The 22579-nt window shown below is 46.4% G+C and overlaps 1 protein-coding gene across 1 annotated transcript in view; it reads right to left on the bottom strand.

The window, feature by feature from the left end:
• The window catches only part of Actn2 (actinin alpha 2), a 71315-nt gene that overhangs the window by 16846 nt on the left and 31890 nt on the right, over positions 1 to 22579 (bottom strand). The window contains exons 5-12 of the mRNA XM_085831285.1: positions 20215 to 20302; positions 18180 to 18258; positions 14735 to 14816; positions 10082 to 10167; positions 7922 to 8014; positions 5329 to 5559; positions 4369 to 4516; positions 2176 to 2326 (exon numbers count right to left, since the gene is read on the bottom strand). Of these exons, the coding sequence (XP_085687411.1) occupies positions 2176 to 2326; positions 4369 to 4516; positions 5329 to 5559; positions 7922 to 8014; positions 10082 to 10167; positions 14735 to 14816; positions 18180 to 18258; positions 20215 to 20302 (958 nt within the window). The remainder of the gene's footprint in view (positions 1 to 2175; positions 2327 to 4368; positions 4517 to 5328; positions 5560 to 7921; positions 8015 to 10081; positions 10168 to 14734; positions 14817 to 18179; positions 18259 to 20214; positions 20303 to 22579) is intronic.

Here is a 22579-nt window from a genome sequence, read left to right as displayed (position 1 = left end):
GTTCCCTTCCCAGGTTGTGTTCATCACAGCGATAGGAACTCCCAAGCTCTCCTTGACTCCTGGTCTTCTCGGTCCTGACCAACTGAAATCCTTATGAAATGGTGAACAAAAATCAACTTCTCCCCTCAAGCTGTTTCTGTCAGGCATTCTGGCAACATGAATGAAAAAGTAACTAAGGAGTTGGGGAGATGGCACGCTAGCTATGTAAGCCTGACAAGTCTGACAGCCCAAGCTGGGCCCCCCAAAACCCACACAAAAGCCAAATGGCAGACACCTGCAGTCCCAGAACTCTTAGCACGATGGGAGGTCGAGGCAGGAGGTAAACCTAGAAGCCTGCAGCTCACACATGCAGGAGCAGGAATGGGACCCCACGTGGGTAGGGAGGGAGGCAAGAACAGCTTCCAAGAGCTCCCCCCCCAATCTCTCTCTCTCTCTCTCTCTCTCTCTCTCTCTCTCTCTCTCTCTCTCTCTCTCACACACACACACACACACACACACACACACACACACATACACACACGGTATACATAAGATGTCCTTCCATTCCCAGACTATGATTTTTTTAAATTATTATTTTAAAAAGTATCTCAGCACTCAGGACATAAAGGCAGGAGGATGTCTGTGAGTTTGAAGCCAGTCTGGTCTACACAGAGTTCTAGGACAGCCAGGACTACACAGAGAAACCCTGTTTCCAAAGTGACTGAATAAAGCAAGAACATTATGCTAAGACCACAACAGAAAGACCAGGGCCACCCTGTGAGAGTGTTTCTAGGGTTCCCCCATTTTCCATTTCCCCTGAATCTTTTGTTTTGTTTGGTTTCGTTGGTTGTTTTGTTTTTTGTTTTTGTTTTCGAACCAGGGTTTCTCTGTATAGCCCTGGCTGTCTTGGAACTCTGTAGACCAGACTGGCCTTGAGCTCAGAAATCTGCCTGCCTCTGCCTCCCAAGTGCTGGGATTAAAGGCGTGCACCACCACGCCCAGCATTTCCCCTGATTCTTATGCAACAGTTCCATGCACACCTGTACTTGTGGGGTTAGGGCTTGTTTGACTATTTTTATGTACTTCTGAGAACCGTTTAGAAACTCCGACTTATTTTTAGGATGAGCAGGAAGGAAAAGAATGTTAGTAACCGTCAGAGGAGCACGACCTGAACCTCATGCAGAGTTATATCATTACAACTCAGCAGGGTGGAGCAGAGAGCACCAAAGATGCCTGGAACAACAGTCGTAATAATGTAGAACTGCTTAAAGCATATGGGCCACACTTAAGACCAAGTTACTCATGGGAACCATCACTGTCCTTTTCAAACCCTCATCTTATCGGTGAGTGGCTGTTAATTAGCAAAGAGCCAACATTCAAGAGGCATCAGACCACGAGGCCGAGAAAGATGAAGGGTTTATATGGGTCAGCCTGAGAAATGGTGTGTTATGAAGCCCTACCTGTTAATTAAGGGGCTCAAGTTTCCTCAAAAGTGAGGAATCGGGGGGCTAAGGGACTGAAGTACATTTTAATTACCTTGCTTTTTATTAAGGGATAGGCAATACAACTTTTGCAGATGTAGAGCCAGAAAGAAGGCTCAGCAGTGAAGAGCTCTGGTCACTCCTGCAGAGGATCTGGGCTCGTTTCCCAAACTCAAGAGTCTCACACCCCTCAGGAGCCCCAGTTCAGGAGATCTGAAATTCTCTTCTGCCCTCCACACACACCACACATCCCGGGAATCATAGGCATAAAGGAGAGACAGAAGACATCTAAATGAGGATTAGCCTCAGCACCACGACATCTGTTCCCACAGAACAAAACTCATAAAAAAAGTGAAGCGGCCTGCTCCTTTCAAGCCTGAGGTAGTGACTTCTTTTTGGCCTTTCTCTCTGCAGGAACCATGGGTCTTGCCTCCTGCTACAGCCTGAGGCCTTGGCCCCCATACTGGTATCTCATTTTCTTGGAAGCAGAATGGTTTGTGTGGGGTCAGGTGGGAAGAATGGGAGAGAAGCTGACCACTCTGGCATACAGCAAGGATGAACCTTCTTTGACAGTTCTAGACACCAAAATCATCATCCCTAGGGGCTCCAGCCTGACCCTTTGAGCTCAGCAGGGAAGAGTGCCTGCTCTCTGGAGACCCTGCACAGCACCCATAGCCACCCCAACACGGTCTTCAGCCCAGGGACCAGCACACACTTGAGCTCCTGCGCAATGGCAGCGATCTGCTCCACGCGGTCCTGGTGTGCAGCCAGGTCACTCTCAAAGGCCTCATGCTTCCGAAGTAGGGCTCGAACTTCCGTCAGGGATGCAGACTCGTAGTCCTTCTGCAGCAAGATCTGTTCTTTGCCTGCAAAGGGGACAGCCAGCACTGTTAGGCTGAAAGAGCAGGACTACAGTTCAAGGGCAGCCCGGGCAGCCCTGTGAGACTTTGTCTCAAACTGAAAAGGAAAACAGAAGACTGGGGCTCAGTGGTAGAGGGCTTTCTTAGGATGTACAAAGGCAAGCATTGCCTAAATCCATCAATCAAATAAACATGAAATCTCAAAGTCGAACAGCAACTACCCAACACCCGAATGTGCTCAGAGAACACTGGGATTTCAAGGAAGAACCAGCCTATCAGCAACACCCAACCCCTCTCAATGCTCACAGAGGAGGTGCCCGGAAAGAAAGATGGTGGGAGATGACACATGCATTTTACACAGTATATTCTGCATCATTCTGAGTCACAAGTGTCTATCTTTCCATCATGACACCCAGGTCTGTTGGAAGTCATTTCCACCCATGAGCCACATGGAATGGCTGAACAAAACTCTTATGTTAGCTGGGCATGGTGGTACACACCTGTAATCCCAGCATCCTGGAGGCTGAGACAAGAGCACTGTGAATTCAAGTAGAGTTATCGGTGACATAGCAGGACTCTGTCACTCCACCTTGTGTTTGAGAGCTATACTCTGGGGTGACATGTGGCCTATGTTCTGCTTGTTCTGATTCTAAACATTAGACATCTCTCTCTTGGAACCCCTGCTAATTCTTCCGTAAGTTTTGTTGTTGTTGTTGTTGTTTTTACTATTTGTTTGGACAAAGAGTCTCTCATGCGACTGGCCTTGAACTTAGTACTTAGCTAAGGATGACCTGGAACTTCTGATCCTTTTGCCTCTACAGCTCTGGTGCTGAGATTATAGGTATGTAGTACCATACCCAACGCATGCAGTGCTGAGGACAGAAACCAGGGGTTTGTGGGTGCATGTTAAGCCTGCAACCCACCAACTAAGCCACATTTCCAGTCCTCTCTAAAAGTATTTTAAATCTAGATACTACTGTGACTGTTATCCAGATCCACATTTACTCCTGGGTTAGTGGTTTTAATTCTGTAAAGCTGGAAATGGAAAGCAAATGTCCATATGTCAAAGGGTCACAACACACTGGGCGTGGTGGTGCACGCCTTTAATCCCATCACTCGGGAGGCAGAGGCAGGCGGATTTCTGAGTTTGAGGCCAGCCTGGTCTACAAAGGAGTTCCAGGACAGCCAGAGCTTTACAGAGAAACCCTGTCTCAAAAACAACAACAAAAAAGGGTGACAACATTGAAGCTAGGATGTGTCAGATGGGAAAGTTACAGTACATCCATTCTTGGTTGTTTAGTTTGGTTTGGTTTTGAGTTTTTTGAGACAGGGTTTCTCTGTGTAGCCCTGGCTGTCCTGGAACTCCTTTGTAGACCAGGCTGGCCTCAAACTCAGAAATCCGCCTGCCTCTGCCTCCCGAGTGCTGGGATTAAAGGCGTGCGCCACCACTGCCCGGCTGTTGTTTGTTTTTAAGATTAAACATGTACAGGTATGTATGTGTGTGTGTGTGTGTGTGGTGGGGTGTGTGCATGTAAGTGCAGGTGCCTGTGGATGCCAGAAAAGGGCAGCAGATCCCCTTAAGCTGGACTTGCAAGGGTTATGAGCCACCTGATTTGGGTGTTAGAAACACAACTCTGGTCCCCTGCAGCAACACCTGGCTGTTATTCTGGATCAAGACCTTATTTTATAGTCCTGTCTAGCTTTGAACTCAGTATGTAGTCTAGGCTCAGCTGGAAATCTTGATGATTCTGACTCAGCCTAGTAGGTGCTGGAATTACAGGAATATACACCATCAATCCTAGCACAACTCAGATAAGTTTTTTTTTCACATTTATTTATATGTATGGTGTGTGTGTGTGCATGTGTGCATATGTTGAGGTGCATATGCATGTCATGTTTCATATATATGGAAGATAAAGGGCAATTTGCAGGAGCTGGTTCCAACTCAAGGTGTCAGGCTCGGCAGCAAGCATCTTTATCCACTGAGCCATCCCACTGGCACACAACCCAGATGCTGTAAAATCTGAACTGGATTCTCTTGCCCTTACCATAAGCCCATGTCTCGTGCGTGGAGGCCTTCTGTCTGAACTTCTCAGCCAAGTGCTCCAAGCGCTCCAGTCTTCGAATCTCATTCAATAGCCACTCCTCATAGCCCTTCTCAGCCTGCTCCAACCTCTGCCAGGCACCAGCAATGTCCTGAGGGATGAAAGACATTCAAGAGCACAGGTGTGACATGTGGGCCTCTAGATTCCACTAATCCTTTGGCGTGGTTGTCACTTGGTTTCACTTCCCTTTGCTTCTTCTGTACAACTAACCACCCCACCAGTTTGCTTTCCAAATGTCCCGGTCACCGCAGTGGCCTTTTAATTAGCACAACTGTTCTCATTAGCCTCGCAGACATCTTCAGATGTGGACCAAGTTTGACAAGGTAGGAAGGGCAGCTGATAACAGCAGGAAGGTGAGTACACAAAGAAGAATTAACATTGTAAACTATAAAGAAATCTCAACAAGGTCAAGATCACAAGTCTGCAAAGGGAAAAAGTGGCCTCTTGTAGAGACTTCACTGAAAGCCTGCGGGGCACCATCTCACACCACACCACACCAAGAACTGAGTAATGGAAGGGAGTGGAGGATCAGTAACGAAGCCAGGTATGGGGGCACACGCTGATAATCCCAGAAGCTCAGAGCTCAGGAGGCTGAGGTAAGGAATGCACATTTGAGTCCAGCCTGGGCAACTTAATGAATTCAAGGTCAGCCTGGAAACTTAGTAAGACCACTTCTCAAAAAAAAAAAAAAAAAGTAGAAGAGAGTGGGGAGGTAGCTGAGTGGTGGTAAGCTTATCTGATATGTGAAAGCCCTGGGGTTCAGCCCCCAGTCTCTCAACCCACAACAATGGAGCGGTTATGGGGCCATTTGTGATTACATTCAATAACGATCCACACTCAGGAAGCCAAGGCCTCCTCAGCAGACCAAGGAAAATGGGGACAATGGGGACGGCAGCTACTCACCGACACCATCTTGCCCTCGGAGGGCATGAAGGCGGGCCGGTTGCTGATCCGAAGCTTGGTCTGCAGCGTGTTGAAGTTGATCTCCAGCTGGCACTTCTCCTGCACCTTGGGGGGCTTGTGCTTACGACGGTAATCCCGGAAGTCCTCCAGCTTCTTCTGCATGGCCTGCATGGTCTTCTCAGGCGTCCTGTTCTCCAGCCAGGGGATTGTGCGCCGAATCCACTCCAACAGCTATTTTCAAACACGAGAGTGGCACTGAAGATACTAGCTAACTGTTTCCAGTTCAAGAACAAAGGGGCCCGATAACTGGGACCAGTTCCCCCAAGGCTCCCAGATAACTGAGCATGGTTACGACTGTACTGACTTAAAGTGGGGACTGCAGCTCTATGCATGGTGCAATGAATGACAGCGTCCACCCAGGGCCACAGTGACCACCCTGATGAGACCACACACAGGTTTAACTCGAACTTCAGGTCAGCACACGGAGTCGTGTTTGACAAAAATATGACATTTACAAGAAACGCAGCAACCAGACATTAGCAGACAAATGCTGGATGGAGCCTCCAAATTCTAAGAGGGAAAACAAAATTAAAAGAAAAAAAAAAAAAAAAAAAAAACCAAGAAGAATGGAGTTGATGCACTCAGCAAGGAACTGGGTCGAATGTCAAATGTTTCGTTGAAAAAAACAAAGCTCAGATCTAATGAGTTTACTCGCTAGAGAATTGTACTGCAAGCCTAGGGCAGATTCTGGGCCAGGTAGGCTTCATCGTCTAGTTTTTGTGAAACTCCACAGGCAGGGAGTGAAATCCTAGTGAATTCCCCAAAATCTAATGAGTGCCCTTCTCCTGAGTCAGTATCCAGGTCTCAGAGACCTAGACACTTAGTTTATTCTTCTAGTTTTTAGTTTGTTTTGAAATTTTACTTCTTATTTGATATATATGGGCATTTTGCCTGAATGTATATCTGTGTACCATATGCATGAAGTGCCTTCAGAGGCCAGAAGAGGCTGTCAGGTCCTTCTGGAACCAGGGGTACAGACAGTTGTTAACTACCATGTGGGTGCTGGGACTCAAACCCAGGTCCTGTGGGAAAGCAGCCAGACTCATAACTGCTGAGCCACCTCTCTGCCATCTCTCCAGCTCCCCTTCTATTTACTCTTATGTCTACTGATGCCGTGGGAAGCTGGAATGAAAGCTGGAATGAAACGGGAGTTTCAGTGATGACACCTCAAGTCAGCATTGAACAGGAGTGTCCCTCAGAGGCTCGTGTGTATGAACACAGGCTCCCCAGCAGGTAGCGCTGTTTTGGGAAGTTCTTATAGCCTGGCCCTGCTTCCTGTTCTCTCTCTGCTTCTTGACTGTGGATACAAAGTGACCAACTTGCATCAGGATTCTGTTGCCATGCCTCCTTCCCCATAATGGACGCATCCCCTTGGAACTGTGAGTTAGAATAAGCCATGGCTCCCCCACAATGCTTTTGTAAGATTGTTTTATCACAGCCGTGAGGGAGAAACTAAATGTATAAGAAGTAAGAAAATTCCTGACATTCTTTCTGTGCTGAATAGCCTTCTCTCCTAAAGTCTATGACTCCTCGATGCCAACAAATGAGGTGGGTTTTTTGTTCGTGGTAGGGAATCAAACAGCTAAGCTTCCCACAGCAGCAGCATGAAAGTATACATTTAGTTTATTTAGTTTACTTGATTGAGTTCCCATCAAGTAAGTATTTGGGATGGTTTATCTCTCACTTGTGCTGATCATTGATTTTCACAGCACATAGCAATTACTGGTTGAATCAAATTAACATAAAAACTATCTAGTCTTGCATTTATTCTTTTTTAACCATTTAAATTATTTTTAAGATTTAGTTTAAGTTATCTGGTCTTGACTATGGATCTGTACTTGAGTTCTATCTTAGAAGACACAGCTCATGGGTCCCTCAGCCTGGGCTGTGTTACAAAAATAACACAGGGTTAGTAACAAGGATATCTTGGTAACCTCTATGCTAATGACAAAAATAAATAAATAAATAAAAATAATAAAAGAACTGTAAATGCATTGCTCAAATCAAGAGTCTGGATAAAGAGCTACAAAAATTCATCCCTAAGGCTCAAAGGGTGAGCTGTCATCCCAGATCCCTCTCAGGGCCTGTGTGTGCACACACACACATGCACACCACACCTCCTCCTCCCAAAGGCTTTGCAAATTCTTTTCACATGAGGTCACAGTGCTGAACAGGGCCCTTGACACAAACAGTGCCCTACAAGATGGCAGTAGCCCACAGGCTACAAGTTACAGATTCTGACCTTGCAGGGACAGAGCTAAGACTAGATTCCCTTCCTACCACATCAACACATGTAGCTTTGGGGTCTTTGCCAAGGCCACGGTGGGGGGCGGGGGGGGGCGGGGAGCAGGGACACTGGCACCAGGTACCCGGCATGTTGCTTTAGGATAAGCAGCCTGAGACCAGATGTGTTTTCTGCTCTCACTCTCTCTGAGATGAAAAGTGCAAAAAATAAACATGGACAGTCCGTTTGCAGCCTCTGCTTCACCCCTGGCTGCAGGCGGATGGACGGAGCTGCCCCCATTTCTTTTACCTCACTCGCTAGCCTCTCATATTCTTCCATCAGCCTCTCATTCTCTTGATTCACAGCAAGAACCTTACATATTCTGTTAGCTGCTGTCTCGGCCTGCAAAACACAATAGGTAAACAGGATGGCTGGGCGACGAGGGTATGCTCGCAGACACACGTAAAGCCAGATGTGGGGGCAGGGCAGGATGGAGGAGAGGGCGTGCTGAAGATGGTGCAGTCTGGGTCAGGGTGGGGTAGATAGAGGGGATGAATCAGTTCACACCTTTTTTTTTTTTTTTTTTTTTTTTTTTTTTTTTTTTTTTAGTTTTCACACAGACTTACACGGCAGGCTGAATATACTGTAGGGAATAATGGGGAGATATCATTAGTCTAAAGTACAAGCTTTATAAAACATCAAGCAAGTTAGTAACAGAAATATGTAGGTCGAGGAAACCAAGGTCTCAGGTCCCTGACTGTCCAGCTAAATGCCCCTGAATAGACCCTACGGCTATGGGTTGGAATGACCCTGGCCTTCAGAAATCAAAGCTGAAGAGGTTGGGTCCTGAGTGTATCCATGTTATTGACCTTGAATCCATGGAAGAACTTTCTAGATGGGATGTTGGAGATGAGCGTGCCTTAAGTTGTTGTTTCATTGTTTAATCTACAAGAGTAATAAATACAATGAACCAATAAATAATCCTTGGTCATTATCTTGAAGGGAACTTGAGTCATGTGCCTCTTAATGCGTTTCTAGGATGGACCAAGAAGAGCTCTGTGCCTGTTCTAAAGCAGAGGTGTCCAACTCATGACCCAGGTGCCACATGTGACCAGGGTAGCAATGAATATATCCCAACACCAAGTAGTAAAGTATTGAATTCTTTGGGATTTTTGGAGGGAGGCGTTTCTTTGTTTTCAAACAGAGTCTCACTCACTATGTAGTCCTGGCTGGCCTGGAACTCAGTATGTAGACCAGGCTGGCCTCAAATTTACAGAAATCTGCTTGCCTCTGTCTCCCAAGATATGAGATTAAAGGAGTATACTCCCATGCCTGGTTTTATTTGTTGTTTTTACATTTTATTTCATGTGTGTGTGTGTGCACAATGACTGGGCACAAGTGTAGATTATGTGTATAAAGACACATATGTGGACATCAGGACAATTTGTAGTGTCTTCTCTTTTTCTACCATGTGGATCCTGGGGGTTGAACTCAGGATGTCAGGCTTAGCAGCAAGTGCTTTTATTGTCTAAGCCATCCCACCAATCCAACTTAAATGTGTGTGTGTGTGTGTGTGCATGTGTGTGAGAGACTTGATTACAGAGTTCTTGAGTGTGAATTTTGTAGGTGACAATATCATGTTTCAGTGGAAGGCCAAGTGAATACATGTACATTTTTGCAACATTTGGCTACAGATTGGACACTGCTGTGCAGCCCAGGACAATCCAAAACTTGGCCAAGAGAAGCCACTGGACACTCTCCCCAAAGTCCGGCCCTCTAAAGCCCTAATTCTCCTGAGCACAATGATCCCGATTACCATCATCTCTCAGTGGTGGCCTTTACAAAGATGGCAAAAACAGGGCACATTCTGTCGGTGAGTCCATAAGGGTTCCCCGCGTACAGGGGTAAGCAGCAGAGACAGATGAATCTGCAGCAGGTGGATGACTGCTCTCTCATAATTTCCCTCAAACTGTTCTGAGGCAGGTGAGTGCTTCTGAGGTCGTAACCCTTTTGTTCCGTCGACTAAACATACAGTTAGTCTGTTATAATGGAGCAAACCACTGAATAAAGGTCGTTTCCAGGCGACCAAGAACAACAAACATGGCGGAGGCATGTCTGTCTCCTAGTCGCCTGCCCTTCGCCACTCAATGCATGCAGCACACCCTTCAAGGCACTCTGCTCCCCAGAATGTACAAATGTTTCTAACAGTCTTCTAATAAAATGGAAGAAATATCTTGGGGCGGAGCAGGGAATAGAGAAAAACACTTTGGTTATGGTCTAAAGGATTTTTGGCATGTTTGATTGATTGGATTTTTTAAGATGACTAGCAGTTGGGAACTTGCTGTGTTAGGTCGTTATGAAACACTGATATTCCAAGGTCAGATGTGAAGCACACAGACACACACCCAGAGATGCACACGCGCACACGGAAGAGCAGCGCGGTCGGCTGCGCGCACAGGGGAGGAGTACCTGCTCCGCTCCCGCGAAAGCATGGTAGAAGCAGGAAACGTAAGTCATGATGGCTCTTTCATCGGGTTTGGGAGTGTTGACAATGTCTGAGGGGGAAAAATAACACGGGACACGGACACACACAGGCGAAGAGGAGAAACCACGGTGAACCGAGGGAGGCACTCATCGGCTTATACCGACCACTTTGCTTCCTGTTTCATGGTCCCATGACCCTGAACCTCAGGGCAGCTGGACAGCACTGACACGATCCCAGAATAGCTATTTTAGGATTACGTTTTTACCCATTTATTCAGTGTGTGGATGTGGATGTGCGTTTGAGCACACGCATATATGCGCTCACGTATTCTACAGAAGACACATGGAAGTTAAAGGATAATTGCTAAGAGTCAATTCTCTCCTTCCACCAGGTGGAGCCAAGGGATCAAACTCAGGTCATCAGGCTTGTTGGTAAGACTGAGCCTTTATCCAGATGCTCAGCCATCTTGCAAGTCCTAGGAATAGGATATTTGAATGGTCCAACTGAGGGCCTGTGCCCTGCCTTCTTCAATGGGCTTTTAAAAGTGTATATAACATGTTAACATGGAGATTCCTATAGCATGCATCTAGATCATTACCCCATTTTTGTTAGTCTTGTTTCTGACTCTCACAACTTTGTCTCTGAGAAAGATAGGTTCCTTGGAAAGATGCTAGAGACAGGGGTGGGGTGGTGGTGGGGGATGGGGGTGGGGAGTGAGGGGTGGGGGGTAGGGGTGTGGGGGGATGTCCTCCTACTTCCCAGCCCCATCCTCACATTCGTGGTATCTGTCTGCTCTGGAAACCACCCAGGGGGAATGATGAAGCTCACCGTGTGGGATAAGGGCTGCCCTCAACACCTTCAAACATAGCTGCCTTCCCCCCAAGAGAATCAAAACATCTCAAGAAAGGGGTTGTGTGTGTATGTGTATATATATATACATGTATACACACACACACACACACGTATATGGCTGTGCTCGTGGTTGTCACTGTATTTGCTGCTGCAAGACCAATCAGAAGAGAAAAGGACCCTGGTGACCACACGTTCTTTCCTCCTATGATATCTATTTTGGTAAGTGGGGTTTGTTTGTTTGTTGTTGTTGTTTGTTGTTGTTGTTTGTTGTTGTTTGTTGTTGTTGTTGTTGTTTTTTGACCTGTCCATGAACTTGCTTGGGTCAGTGAACAGGGGGCCAAAATGATACTGTGTCATTCATGTTTATGTCTACTGAACCTTTAGAAAGCAACAGGAACACCATGTGAGCAGAAAGTTTTAAAGAAAACTAGACTAAAAAACCAAAAAACCAACCAAGAACTGCCTCCTTAGACCCAGTCTCCCTATTGAGGAGGTAGGACAGGAAAGGAGGCAGGAATCATAGAAATTAAACCTAAACACAGAAAGTGAAGGGTGAGACTTCTGTTGTTGATGTGGATCATTCCCTCTGCACCAGAAAAAGAAAGATAGTAACAGGACATGTGAGTTACTGCAGCTCTTTCATCTGGGAGGGTCTGCCCATGTGCACTAAATCTGTGGGGAGAAGTGAGGGTTAAGGGCTTGGATGCTCCAACAGCGAGCAGGCTTCTGATAACCGCTTCCTCTGGGAGATCTTGAAGGGAGCCTGCCCCGCCACACGGCCGCTGTCTAAGTCTAGCTCAAATCAAAGTCATACTTGCAAAGTCTCTATCCTGAGTGCCTGTGAGAACCGCCAAAGGAACGGAAAGGAAAGCTTGCAGAGAGAAGGGACGGCTGGTGAGGAGAAGCCTAAATTACAAGACAAGCACAAGAGGCTCCTAGACTCTTAGCGTATAGGTTTTTTATCATCTGGAGGTCTGAGGTCAACAAGATCCCTCTACAAGTCTACAATAAGCCCACAGACCTAAACTCAGAGCTCACCTCCAAACAGGGTCAAGGTGGATACAGTTTCTACTACCTGTTGAAGGTATGGCAGACAGGCAGGAAAGCAAGAATGTTTCCAGTTTCCACTTCAAGGGAAGTTCATGGCTAAGGAGGTCAGTTAGCCTCAGGATAGCCCACACCTGGATTCAGAAATCAATACAAATTATCACAGTAAGAGGGCCAAAATAGCAGGTGAGATGCAAGGATTTACCAAGAGTCATCACTAAGCTGACAGCAGGCTCTGTGGGACTGTCAGGACAGCAAATGAGCAGAGAGAGGGAACTCTATGGGAAAGCTGCCATGACAGTGGACAGCAGACACAAAAACACCTACAGTAATGGTAATGCAGTGGTTATGTCCCAGCGCGTGCTGCACCCAAGACCATCACAAGCTCAACAGTTAGGAGATTCCTGCACAAGACTCTTCTACAGCCATGGCTAATATGGTATATAAGCATTCTGGGTCTTTAAAGGGAAGAGGAGGAAAGGGAATAATCAGGCAGAGTGTCACGTGCCTGTGACTCCAGCACTTGGGAGGTTGAGGCAGAGGTTGCCCCTGGTTCCGGGCCAGCCTGGATTATATAGTAGATTCAAGATCAGTTTGGAAAGTATAGAAAAGACCTTGCTCAGAGAACTGGAAGGAAGGGGGGGCAGGGAGGGGAGGGGAGAACAGGGAAGGAGGGGGAGGAGAAGGGAGGGGAGGAAAGGGAGGAGAAAATGACAGTGCTAAAGCATACCTTCAGCCAGAAGGACAAGGAGAAGGGTAACTGAATACCCAGCCTAGGACCCAGAGACTAAGGCAAAACCTATGAACAGAGGAAAGAGTATGCGAGTATGGCCAGGGCAGCCATGGTGGTGATCCTGCAGACAGCCATGAACACATTTGAAACCGACCCTGGCCTTCCACTTGGGCCAGGCACTAATGAACAGAGATATGAATCTATTAATCCACGCTGGATATTAATTCAAGAGTTCTGTGCAGTTCATTGCCACATGGGAAGGTCCACAGAGATACTACATGAATCCATGCTTAGTTTGGTGAGGAGAGCTGGAACGGGGCGTTTCTATGCTCAAGAGCTTGGGAGAAAGCACAAAGAGTGTTTCCATTGCTGTCTGAGTGACAGCACTACACGGGGTTTGGATTGGTAAATGACCAGATTGCTAACTGAAAAATCGCTGCTGTGGGCTGAAGAGCCGATGTGCTCATTTCCTAAAGCTGTGACTGGACATTATGCAGAAGGGTCTTCCCAGAAGGGAATAGGCGAAGGTGAGATCACCCTGAAGTAAGCAGATCTCTTAGCCCAGCAGGACAAACGGCCCCGTGAAGACAGAGGTTGAACTGGATCAATGCTGCCACAGGGTGAGGAATGCCTTAAAAAACAGGGAAGGATCCGTCTCCTAGCTGTCTTTAGCCAGACCAACACACTGAGGCCATTCTTAGAGCTGTGAGGAGAAAGGTCTCTGGTTTAGCTCCCAGAGAATTGACTGATGGATGACTAATTAGAATTCCCATTAGAGAATAATGATACTAACAGCAACAAAGTAAAAGACAAACACAACTCAGGATCCCCAGAGTTCCCAGCAGGGAGGATCTTGCTCATAGGCAGTGTTCAGTAAATATCGGCTGAAGGTAACCGCTCACAGATAAATGAAACAAACTCTCCAAAAGCCCGTATTTTAAATGGTGGGTCACAGATACATACAACCACTTGAATTCACCGCTCCTAAGGGTCACAAAAGTATTTGAAGCAAGTCCCCAGAAGGAGAATTGGCAGTGAGCTAGCTATATAAACGTCCTCTCAGGTCTGTCAACATTAAGTTTCATTTAGATAAATTACAAACAAAATTGTGGAAGTTTGGTTTGTACACTGATGGCCCAATGTTCTTCTATATTTTAAATTTAATTCTACAGCTTTTAGCTGGAAAGACTTCTTTTCTCTTAAGTGGCAATTTCACAAAGTGATTTATTTGCTAAGCTTACATCTACATAGAGAAGAAAAAATCCAGGATGCTACCAAAAACAAAACACAGAAAGCTGTTTTAGAAAACAGTAAACCAAAAAAGCTGGATGATACAGACATGCAGTTTCCATTCCTGGAGAGGCTGAGACAGTAAGATCAAAAGTTCAAACCCTTGCTAGCCTATGGAGTGAGTTCAAGGACAGCCTGATTAACCAAATGAGACTCGAGACCCTGACTCAAAAATAGAAAGTAAAAGAGAGCAAAAGATAGAGTTCAATGGTAGAGTGGTGGGACAGACGTCAATGGCAGACTGCTGGGACAGTCGTGCACGGCCCTGGACTCAATCCCCAGGGCCATGGTATTATCTATGTGATGTGTGTAAATATATATGTATGTACATACTTACACACGGGCTATTCATACATGTGTGTGTAAATGTATGCACACACACACAATCACATACAATCTCACACCGCTGTCTAGATCTCAATCTATGTACGAAAGCACTCTGCTTCTTAGCTAAGGCTGAGCTTTTTATCAAATCTTTCTACGGTTCTGTCGGCCCCATCTTTAGCAAGATCATTATGAGCAAGATAGACACAAAACTCTTACCCTCATTTGTTAAGGGGCAGAGCCTTGTCAGAATCCTAAGTACCTCAGATGCAACATGCCTATAGTTTTACAGTGTTCCCATCCACTGCCATCGCTTTTACAGTCCACAGGTTTTCTTGTTTTGGTTTGGTTTTGGTTTCCTGTAACTTGGGAGGCTTGCTTTTCACCTCACCTTCAGCATCCAGCATCTTAGGGATATCCAAGTGCTTCTCTGCTATTTCCATGGCCAGGTTAATGTTGCCGATGGGGTCATCCTGTATGGAAAACAACACAGCCAGTTTTTCAGGATACCAAAGCAAAAGGAAGACATACACCTCGCTTCTGGAAGGATGCATTCCCACTCACACAGGATTAGAACTATACAACGTTCCTTCTTATGAGACATGGAGAGAAAGACCTCACAGGAACACAGGACCCATGCAGCCACACCTCACATGATGTAAGCAAAAGGTTTAAGAGGGCAAATGCTTAGGAGGTGAGTAGACGGACATTTGTCATTGGTATGGAAGGACACCCTGATACAGGTTAGGGCTTAGTTTTCACTCTGTGGGAAAAATAAAAACAACAACAACAACAAAAAAAAACCTTCAACCATTCTAAATCATGAAAGCCGTTTTCCAGATGTGAAAGGTGATCCTTGCCCCTTTGCTCCGATTAATTGGAGTGCTTGTTTGTTTGTTTGTTTGTTTGACACATCTCAAAAGCCCTACCTTGAACCGGTTCTCCTGCTTCTACTTCCCAGGTGCCAGGATTGCAGGTGTGCACTACCACACCCAGATTAATATGTTGGGTCAGAACATAAGCAGGCCGGGGTGACAGGCAGGTGACATTGGGTGAAGTGCTTAGCTTGCTAAAGAGGTTACAAGGTGGCTATAAAGAACAGAAATGATGTTTCTATTCAGTTAAAGGTGAGAAAATGATAGTATTAAAATTGTGTTTTCCACCCTATGGGATTGGATAAACATGCATAACAAGGTTACCTAGACATGTGTAACTGAAATACTGAAGACCTCTAAAGGCAACATAAACTGTTTTAATGTATTAAAGTGATGAACCATGATGACTCTGAAACGGATGGAGGTAAAAGACAGAAATGGAAATGAAGAACGTTGCTAGTTCAGGGACAACTTCAACTTTTAGTGCAACTTCAACTTTTAGTGCAATGTCCTTCCTCCACGGGTGCAGGGCTGGCAGGCTTGGCCACAAGCACCTGTACATGCTGATCAATCTCATCTGTCCCGTTTGAGCATCTTAGAAACTGCACTGCTCTGCAGAATGTAGTCTCCCTACTACAGGGGGATAACTGAAAGCCTTGGACTTCAAAAAAACCATTCCAGATGCTCCCAAGGAAAACACCAGGGTCATCTCCTTTACCTCACAGAACATATGATTATATCAGGCATAATAATGATAATAATAATAATAATAATACTGGTCTTTTAACTACATATTGCTTTACTATGGCACAGAGCCATTTGCTTAACCGCACCCAGCAAGCCTCTCTTGCCTGATTTACGTGCTGGGCTCATGAAGACTACAAGTTGGGTGAAAAAAATTTTTTTCAAAAAATATGTAAGGAAAAATTCTGGTGTCTAGAATGGGGTGTTAATTCTGAGACTTTGTGACAACCACCGGTTTCCGAGTGCCACTTAAAGAGATGAAGTGTAGCAATTCAGTACTTCCCAGGACAGGCAGGAAGTCATGTGACCTGGCTCTCCCACTTTCTAGGTCTACAAAACTAGAATAATAAGAACTGAAGCCAGGTGTGATGGTCCGTGCCTGTAATCCCAGGACTCAAGAGGCTGATGCAGGAGAATTGCCATGAGTTTAAGACTAGCCTGAGCTATACAGCCAGACCTTGTGTCAAACAAACTAACAAAATCTAAAGCATTGACTTTAGTGTGAAGCTTCAATGAATATGTATGCATTATTTTACACACATGCTTATATGTATTGAGAATATATGCACACATACATTTATTTATAGTACATTCTGATATAACAGAATAAGATACTAGTTGTCATTATATTACCAATTTTCTACCCACTATAGATGACTAATTTCCTAAGTCTATTCACTTTCAAAATAAAAAATGATCACTCTAAATTGATAGCAAAACAATCTATTTAAAACAAGTTCTTCATCTTACAAATTCAATAAATATTCATGAGGAAAATATACATATGCTTTAAATATTTCAAGGTAACCCCGAAGACAGGAGAATATGTGCACTGAGGAGCCTGAAACGTTCTACTTCTTACTATGGCACCTCCTGCCTCATCTTTAGGGAACAAACCAACCTTCACATGCTCTGGATCGAAGACGACAGTCTGGGGTGGGAGTGGGAGTGGGGTCGATGGAGACAGACTGGGGTGAGAGTGGGAGTGGGGTGGGCAAGTGATAACTAACAAGAATGAGGGAGGCCAGAGGAAACTTGCCCATAACCGTCCATGCCACACACAGGGGCAGCATGCCAACTTCCAGATAAAGGCACAGCACACGTGAATGGCCAGCACAGCTAACCAGCACCCAGGAGGAAATCTGTGGCCTACGGCAAGCATGTCAGAGCTTGCCATACTCTCAGTCCCAAATCTTCCCAGGCCATCATTCCAAAGCACTGCATTCTCAGAGGCGGCCTGACTGCTCTGCCCTACAACCTACATTCTAAAACAACCTTCTTGTTTCTCCTCTGAGACAGAGTCTTGCTGGATAGTCTAGGATGCCCTCAAATTCACTACTCTCCTGCCTCACTCTCCCAAATGCTGGGCATCACACCTGGCTTGATCTCAAACTCCTTTTCTTTTCTCTTTCTTCTCTCTCCTTTTAAAGATTTGTTAATTTAATGTATGTGAGTCTGTGTCTTCAGACACACCAGAAGAGGGCATCAAATCCCATTACAGTTGATTGTGAGCCACCATGTGGTTGCTATGAATTGAACTCATGATCTCTGGAAGAGCAGTCAGCTCTTAACTGCTGAGCCATCGCTCCCGCCCTATAACTACTTTAAAATTGGGGTTGGGAGAAGAGCACTCCTGCAATCATTGATACATATGATGTGGAGGCAGGGTGACCAGGAGTTCAAAGCCAGCGCAGCTACAGCAGACCTTGTTGCCGCACTACTCCACCCAACCCCAACCTCATCCCAAGACCTAGTGCATTGAATTGTTTTTTTTTCCCCTAAGGTTAATCCCCCCGCCAAAAAAAAAAAATAAATCTCCAAAGCTTCTTTTGTAAGATAAATAAGTAGTTCCTGCCATCAACAATGACATAGTTGTGAAGAGCCTTTGTATGAGAAAAGAGTTCTCAACAGATAAGAATCTTCCAGAAAGGTGAAGGGAACTTAAAGCATAGCGATATGGCTCAGCAGTAAACTCTTTATTTGCATAGACAAGCTCCTGATGCCACATTAAAAGGGGGTAGAGTAATTGAACCTGTCCTATTCCCAAGCCCTAGACACTGCCCATCCTTGTAACCCAGGCAAGTAAAACCTTTAACATATGTCAAGCCTCCTGGGCAGCCCACATCCATGCCAGCCAGTGCTGGTGGGCTCATTCTCGGGGTGACATGCTGAGCGTGATGGGTGAAGCACACTGAAAGCCACCCCCAAACGAATGACCTTGTTAAGCTTTGAGTAGTCAATGAGGTCGGGCCGGTGTCTGTGGATGAGGGCACAGAGTCCAAGGCCATCTTTCCAGCTTCGCAACAGAAAGAAGAATGTGGGTTAATGGAGAGACCCCAGGTTCCCCTGGGTGAGACACTGTCTGTTCCCATCTGAAGTTTTGCACCAAAGGGACCTTGCCCCACCCCAGTGAGTAACACTAATGGCCCTTGGATGGTCCAGCCTTACACTTTCCTATCCCTCCCTTCCCCTCTTCCTTTCAGTTTTGAGCAGGTGACTCAGCCTTGCCAGGGGCCCTAACCCTGTTCACTATGTGCTAGTATATATAGCAGTGGGAAAGAGGACAAGTCTACCATTGTCCCTACCCTTCTAGTCCTAGGGTTTCCCACTCACTCTTTACCCAGTCTCCATTCTGGTCCTCACCTGATACTGCCCTGTAACCCTTCCCCTAAGGATACTGACCCCAGGTGAATCTGGGAGTCCTCAGAGTACTTATAGCCACCATGACTCCCCAGCTACTCTGGGGGGTTGCATTTGTTTATTTGTTTGTTTACTATTTTGGGACAGGGTCCTTCAGCATGGCTCAGGCTGGCCTCTCAACCCTCCAGCCTCAGACTCCTAAATGCTGGGACTACAGGTTAGGGGCACCATTCTGAGTTTATTTTTACTTTTTATTTTTTAGAAGGCCAGGGTCACAGGGCAGACTTGGATGTCAGCTGGGGCACAGACAACACTACTACTGAGCCCTTGGATGCTCAGCTCTGAGTGTGCAGCTGACAGCAGGGCCCATGAGTGGGGAATGGGAAGTGTCCCCCAAGAAGTCAGACATGGAAGATGACCCCGAGGGAAATGGAAATGTCACTTGAAAAGTCATGGGTCCACCAAAGAGGGGAGAGGCCAATGCTGGCAAACACGGGAACTTGGCTTTCACCCTGGCTGGTTGGCTCAGCCCTCCCTGGCTTCTGGGGACAGGGGGGAACTTGGCTTTCACCCTGGCTGGTTGGCTCAGCCCTCCCTGGCTTCTGGGGACAGGGGGGAACTTGGCTTTCACCCTGGCTGGCTGGCTCAGCCCTCCCTGGCTTCTGGGGACAGGGGGGACTCCCTCTCTCCTCTGCTTGCAAGGCCTAACTTGGTGCTATCATTCTGGGGATATTCTAACATATTTTTATATAATTTTAAAAAATATTTCTTTGAGTTTCATATAAGCATATAGTAAATTTATTCATACTCCCAATCATCTTCCTCCCTCCCTCTCTCTTTCCCTCCCTCCCTCTCTCTCTCTCTGAATAGTCAAGTCCAATTTGTGTTGTCCATATACTCACGGGTGTAGGGCCATCCACCAGAGCATGGTTAACATACCGAGGGTCACACCCTTAAAGAAAATGGACTCTGCCGCTCTGACAGCCATTAACCCACCTAAAGGTCTAACCAGAAGTATCTCCCGATCTGTGGCTGGGCATGACTTTGTCCTTCCTTCCTCTCGCTATCCACAGACCCACAGGAACTCACCATCCAAAGGATGACACGTGACCAAGCCTCTGCTCACATAGGACAGTGCTAGCAACCCCCTAGGAGCTGCCTGCTGCCAGAGCCACGATCTGCTCTCCACAACCCTGGGCTACGTTTGATCTGTTCTCGGCCACTAATGTGACTTTCCTATTAGTCTTCAATTTTAGCAATCAAAGCTGATGGCCTAAGAAGAAGGGTGCTGGAGTGTCCAGAGTAGCTGTAGATTCTGCTGGGGTCCCACCGTCCCAGATAAGAGGTTCCTGTCATCAGTTCCTTGTGTGGGGACAAAGGAGCCACCAGCTGGGAAGGGCTCTGGCACAACACAACTTTCACTTACAAACAGGACAGTGAACCCTAATGGATTGTCTTCTGTGGGAGGCCCTGGTCACTGGGAAAGTATAGCTTCACTTCTCCCGTGTAAACCAGGCCCTCGACAGGAGAGATACTGGTAAAAGCCACATGGTTCTCCTGGCCTTCATGGGCTCTGGGGGACCAGGCAGGGCCTGAGAGCCCACCCGCTTACCTGGTGTGGAAGTTCTGGATGTTCACATTTCTGTATGGAGCTGTCTTCCTCTGACACCATAGCAGCAGCCCTTCTTTGGCAGATGTTTCTATAATAACAGCAAGAAAAGGTGTGTGTGTGTGTGTGTGTGTGTGTGTGTGCGCGCGCGTGTGTGGTGAGGTGTGCTAAAAAAAGGCTATTTTATTTTGGATATATGAAAAGTCACTTAGGGGAAACACAGACAATGCCATTCTCATAGCTACACCTGAAAAAAAAATTAGATTTTAAATTCCCTTATCACTAATTACAAAATTATAACCAGGGCTATGTGATGTCGCTCATGAGTAGAATGCTACCTGGTTAGTGTTCCTATGGCCCTAAGGTCAGTATCTACCAAGAGAAAACCAAGTAACAACAAAAATATAAAAAAGCAAAACCAACAAGCCAGACAAAAGCCTAAGGCTAAGTTCGCCCCTGTGATGCTGACTGAAGGCAGATCTGGTAGACTTCCTGCAACCCCCCACTCCAAGGAGGAAGAGCTAGAGGAGCGCTAGGCAGACCCTCACTCTAAACAAAGCATCCATGTTCATCAGTGTGTACCAGTGCCGTGTGCCCAGTACGGCCCTCCTCCCCTGTCTCAGCCCCTCGTCATTACTGTTCTTCTTTCTTTCCTCTTTGAATAAGATGTATTACTGTGCCTTTAGCCTAACAACTGATCACTGAAATTAAATCTTTTTCTTAAATATTTATTTCTTTAAATTTTTAAAAAGTTGTGTGTGTGTGTACACGTGCATGTACACATGCACATGTGCCACGGTGCACATGCGGAGGCCAGAGGCAGCAGTATTCTTTTTCCACCTTGTGGGTCCTAGAACTCCAACTCAGGCTGTCAGGCTAGGACGACAAGTCGTCTCAGCAGCACCTCTTGTAAATAAATCCAAATTTCGTGCTGTTGACAAATACCAAACTTGGCATTCTGAAAATTAGAATTAGAAGTACCTATTTATCTCTCAAATCACAGCAGGCAGAATAGGTTTAAGGGTAACCTGAGCTGCCAATTAGTCAGCCTCTGTTAACTTGGTAACCAACAACTAACCTAGCCTGAGTGGTAAGATCTAAGTATGGAGAAGTGGGGTGTTTCTTATCATCTTCCCAGGATGAAGGGACTCCGGATGTTGGTCTTTCTGGGGCTTTTAGTGACTCATCAGCCAGCAACCATTAAAACCCGCCCACTGGGGCTGGAGAGCAGAGAAGGCTCAGTAGATAAGTGCTACTGCTCTGGAAGAGGAGCTGTTTCAGTTCCCAGCACCCACGTTGGGCAGCTCATGAGCAGAGAAGGCTCAGTAGATAAGTGCTACTGCTCTGGAAGAGGATCTGTTTCAGTTCCCAGCACCCACGTTGGGCAGCTCATGAGCAGAGAAGGCTCAGTAGATAAGTGCTACTGCTCTGGAAGAGGATCTGTTTCAGTTCCCAGCACCCACGTTGGGCAGCTCATGAGCAGAGAAGGCTCAGTAGATAAGTGCTACTGCTCTGGAAGAGGATCTGTTTCAGTTCCCAGCACCCACGTTGGGCAGCTCATGAGCAGAGAAGGCTCAGTAGATAAGTGCTACTGCTCTGGAAGAGGAGCTGTTTCAGTTCCCAGCACCCACGTTGGGCAGCTCATGAGCAGAGAAGGCTCAGTAGATAAGTGCTACTGCTCTGGAAGAGGATCTGTTTCAGTTCCCAACACCCACGTTGGGCAGCTCATGAGCAGAGAAGGCTCAGTAGATAAGTGCTACTGCTCTGGAAGAGGAGCTGTTTCAGTTCCCAGCACCCACGTTGGGCAGCTCATGAGCAGAGAAGGCTCAGTAGATAAGTGCTACTGCTCTGGAAGAGGATCTGTTTCAGTTCCCAGCACCCACGTTGGGCAGCTCATGAGCAGAGAAGGCTCAGTAGATAAGTGCTACTGCTCTGGAAGAGGATCTGTTTCAGTTCCCAGCACCCACATTGGGCAGCTCATGAGCAGAGAAGGCTCAGTAGATAAGTGCTACTGCTCTGGAAGAGGATCTGTTTCAGTTCCCAGCACCCACGTTGGGCAGCTCATGAGCAGAGAAGGCTCAGTAGATAAGTGCTACTGCTCTGGAAGAGGATCTGTTTCAGTTCCCAGCACCTACGTTGGGCAGCTCATAACCACCTATAATTCCAGCTCCAGGGAATCTGACGTCCTCTTCTGGCCCCCAAGAACACCTGCACTCACACGCACATGCATATACATAATTAAAGCTAAAATAGATCTTTTTAACAAGCCACGTCCCTGCTCACTGTACTGGGTGACAGGAAGACTGCAGCACGTGCCCTTAGAGAACTTTCTAACTCACTTAAGTGATTCCCCTTTTAGAACACCAAG

Source organism: Mus caroli, unplaced genomic scaffold, assembly GCF_978045245.1.
Source record: "Mus caroli unplaced genomic scaffold, Mus_caroli_1 scaffold_15, whole genome shotgun sequence".
Taxonomy (NCBI): domain Eukaryota; kingdom Metazoa; phylum Chordata; class Mammalia; order Rodentia; family Muridae; genus Mus; species Mus caroli.
Note: the sequence above shows the minus strand (reverse complement) of the source record. Positions and strands in the feature narration are given on the sequence as shown.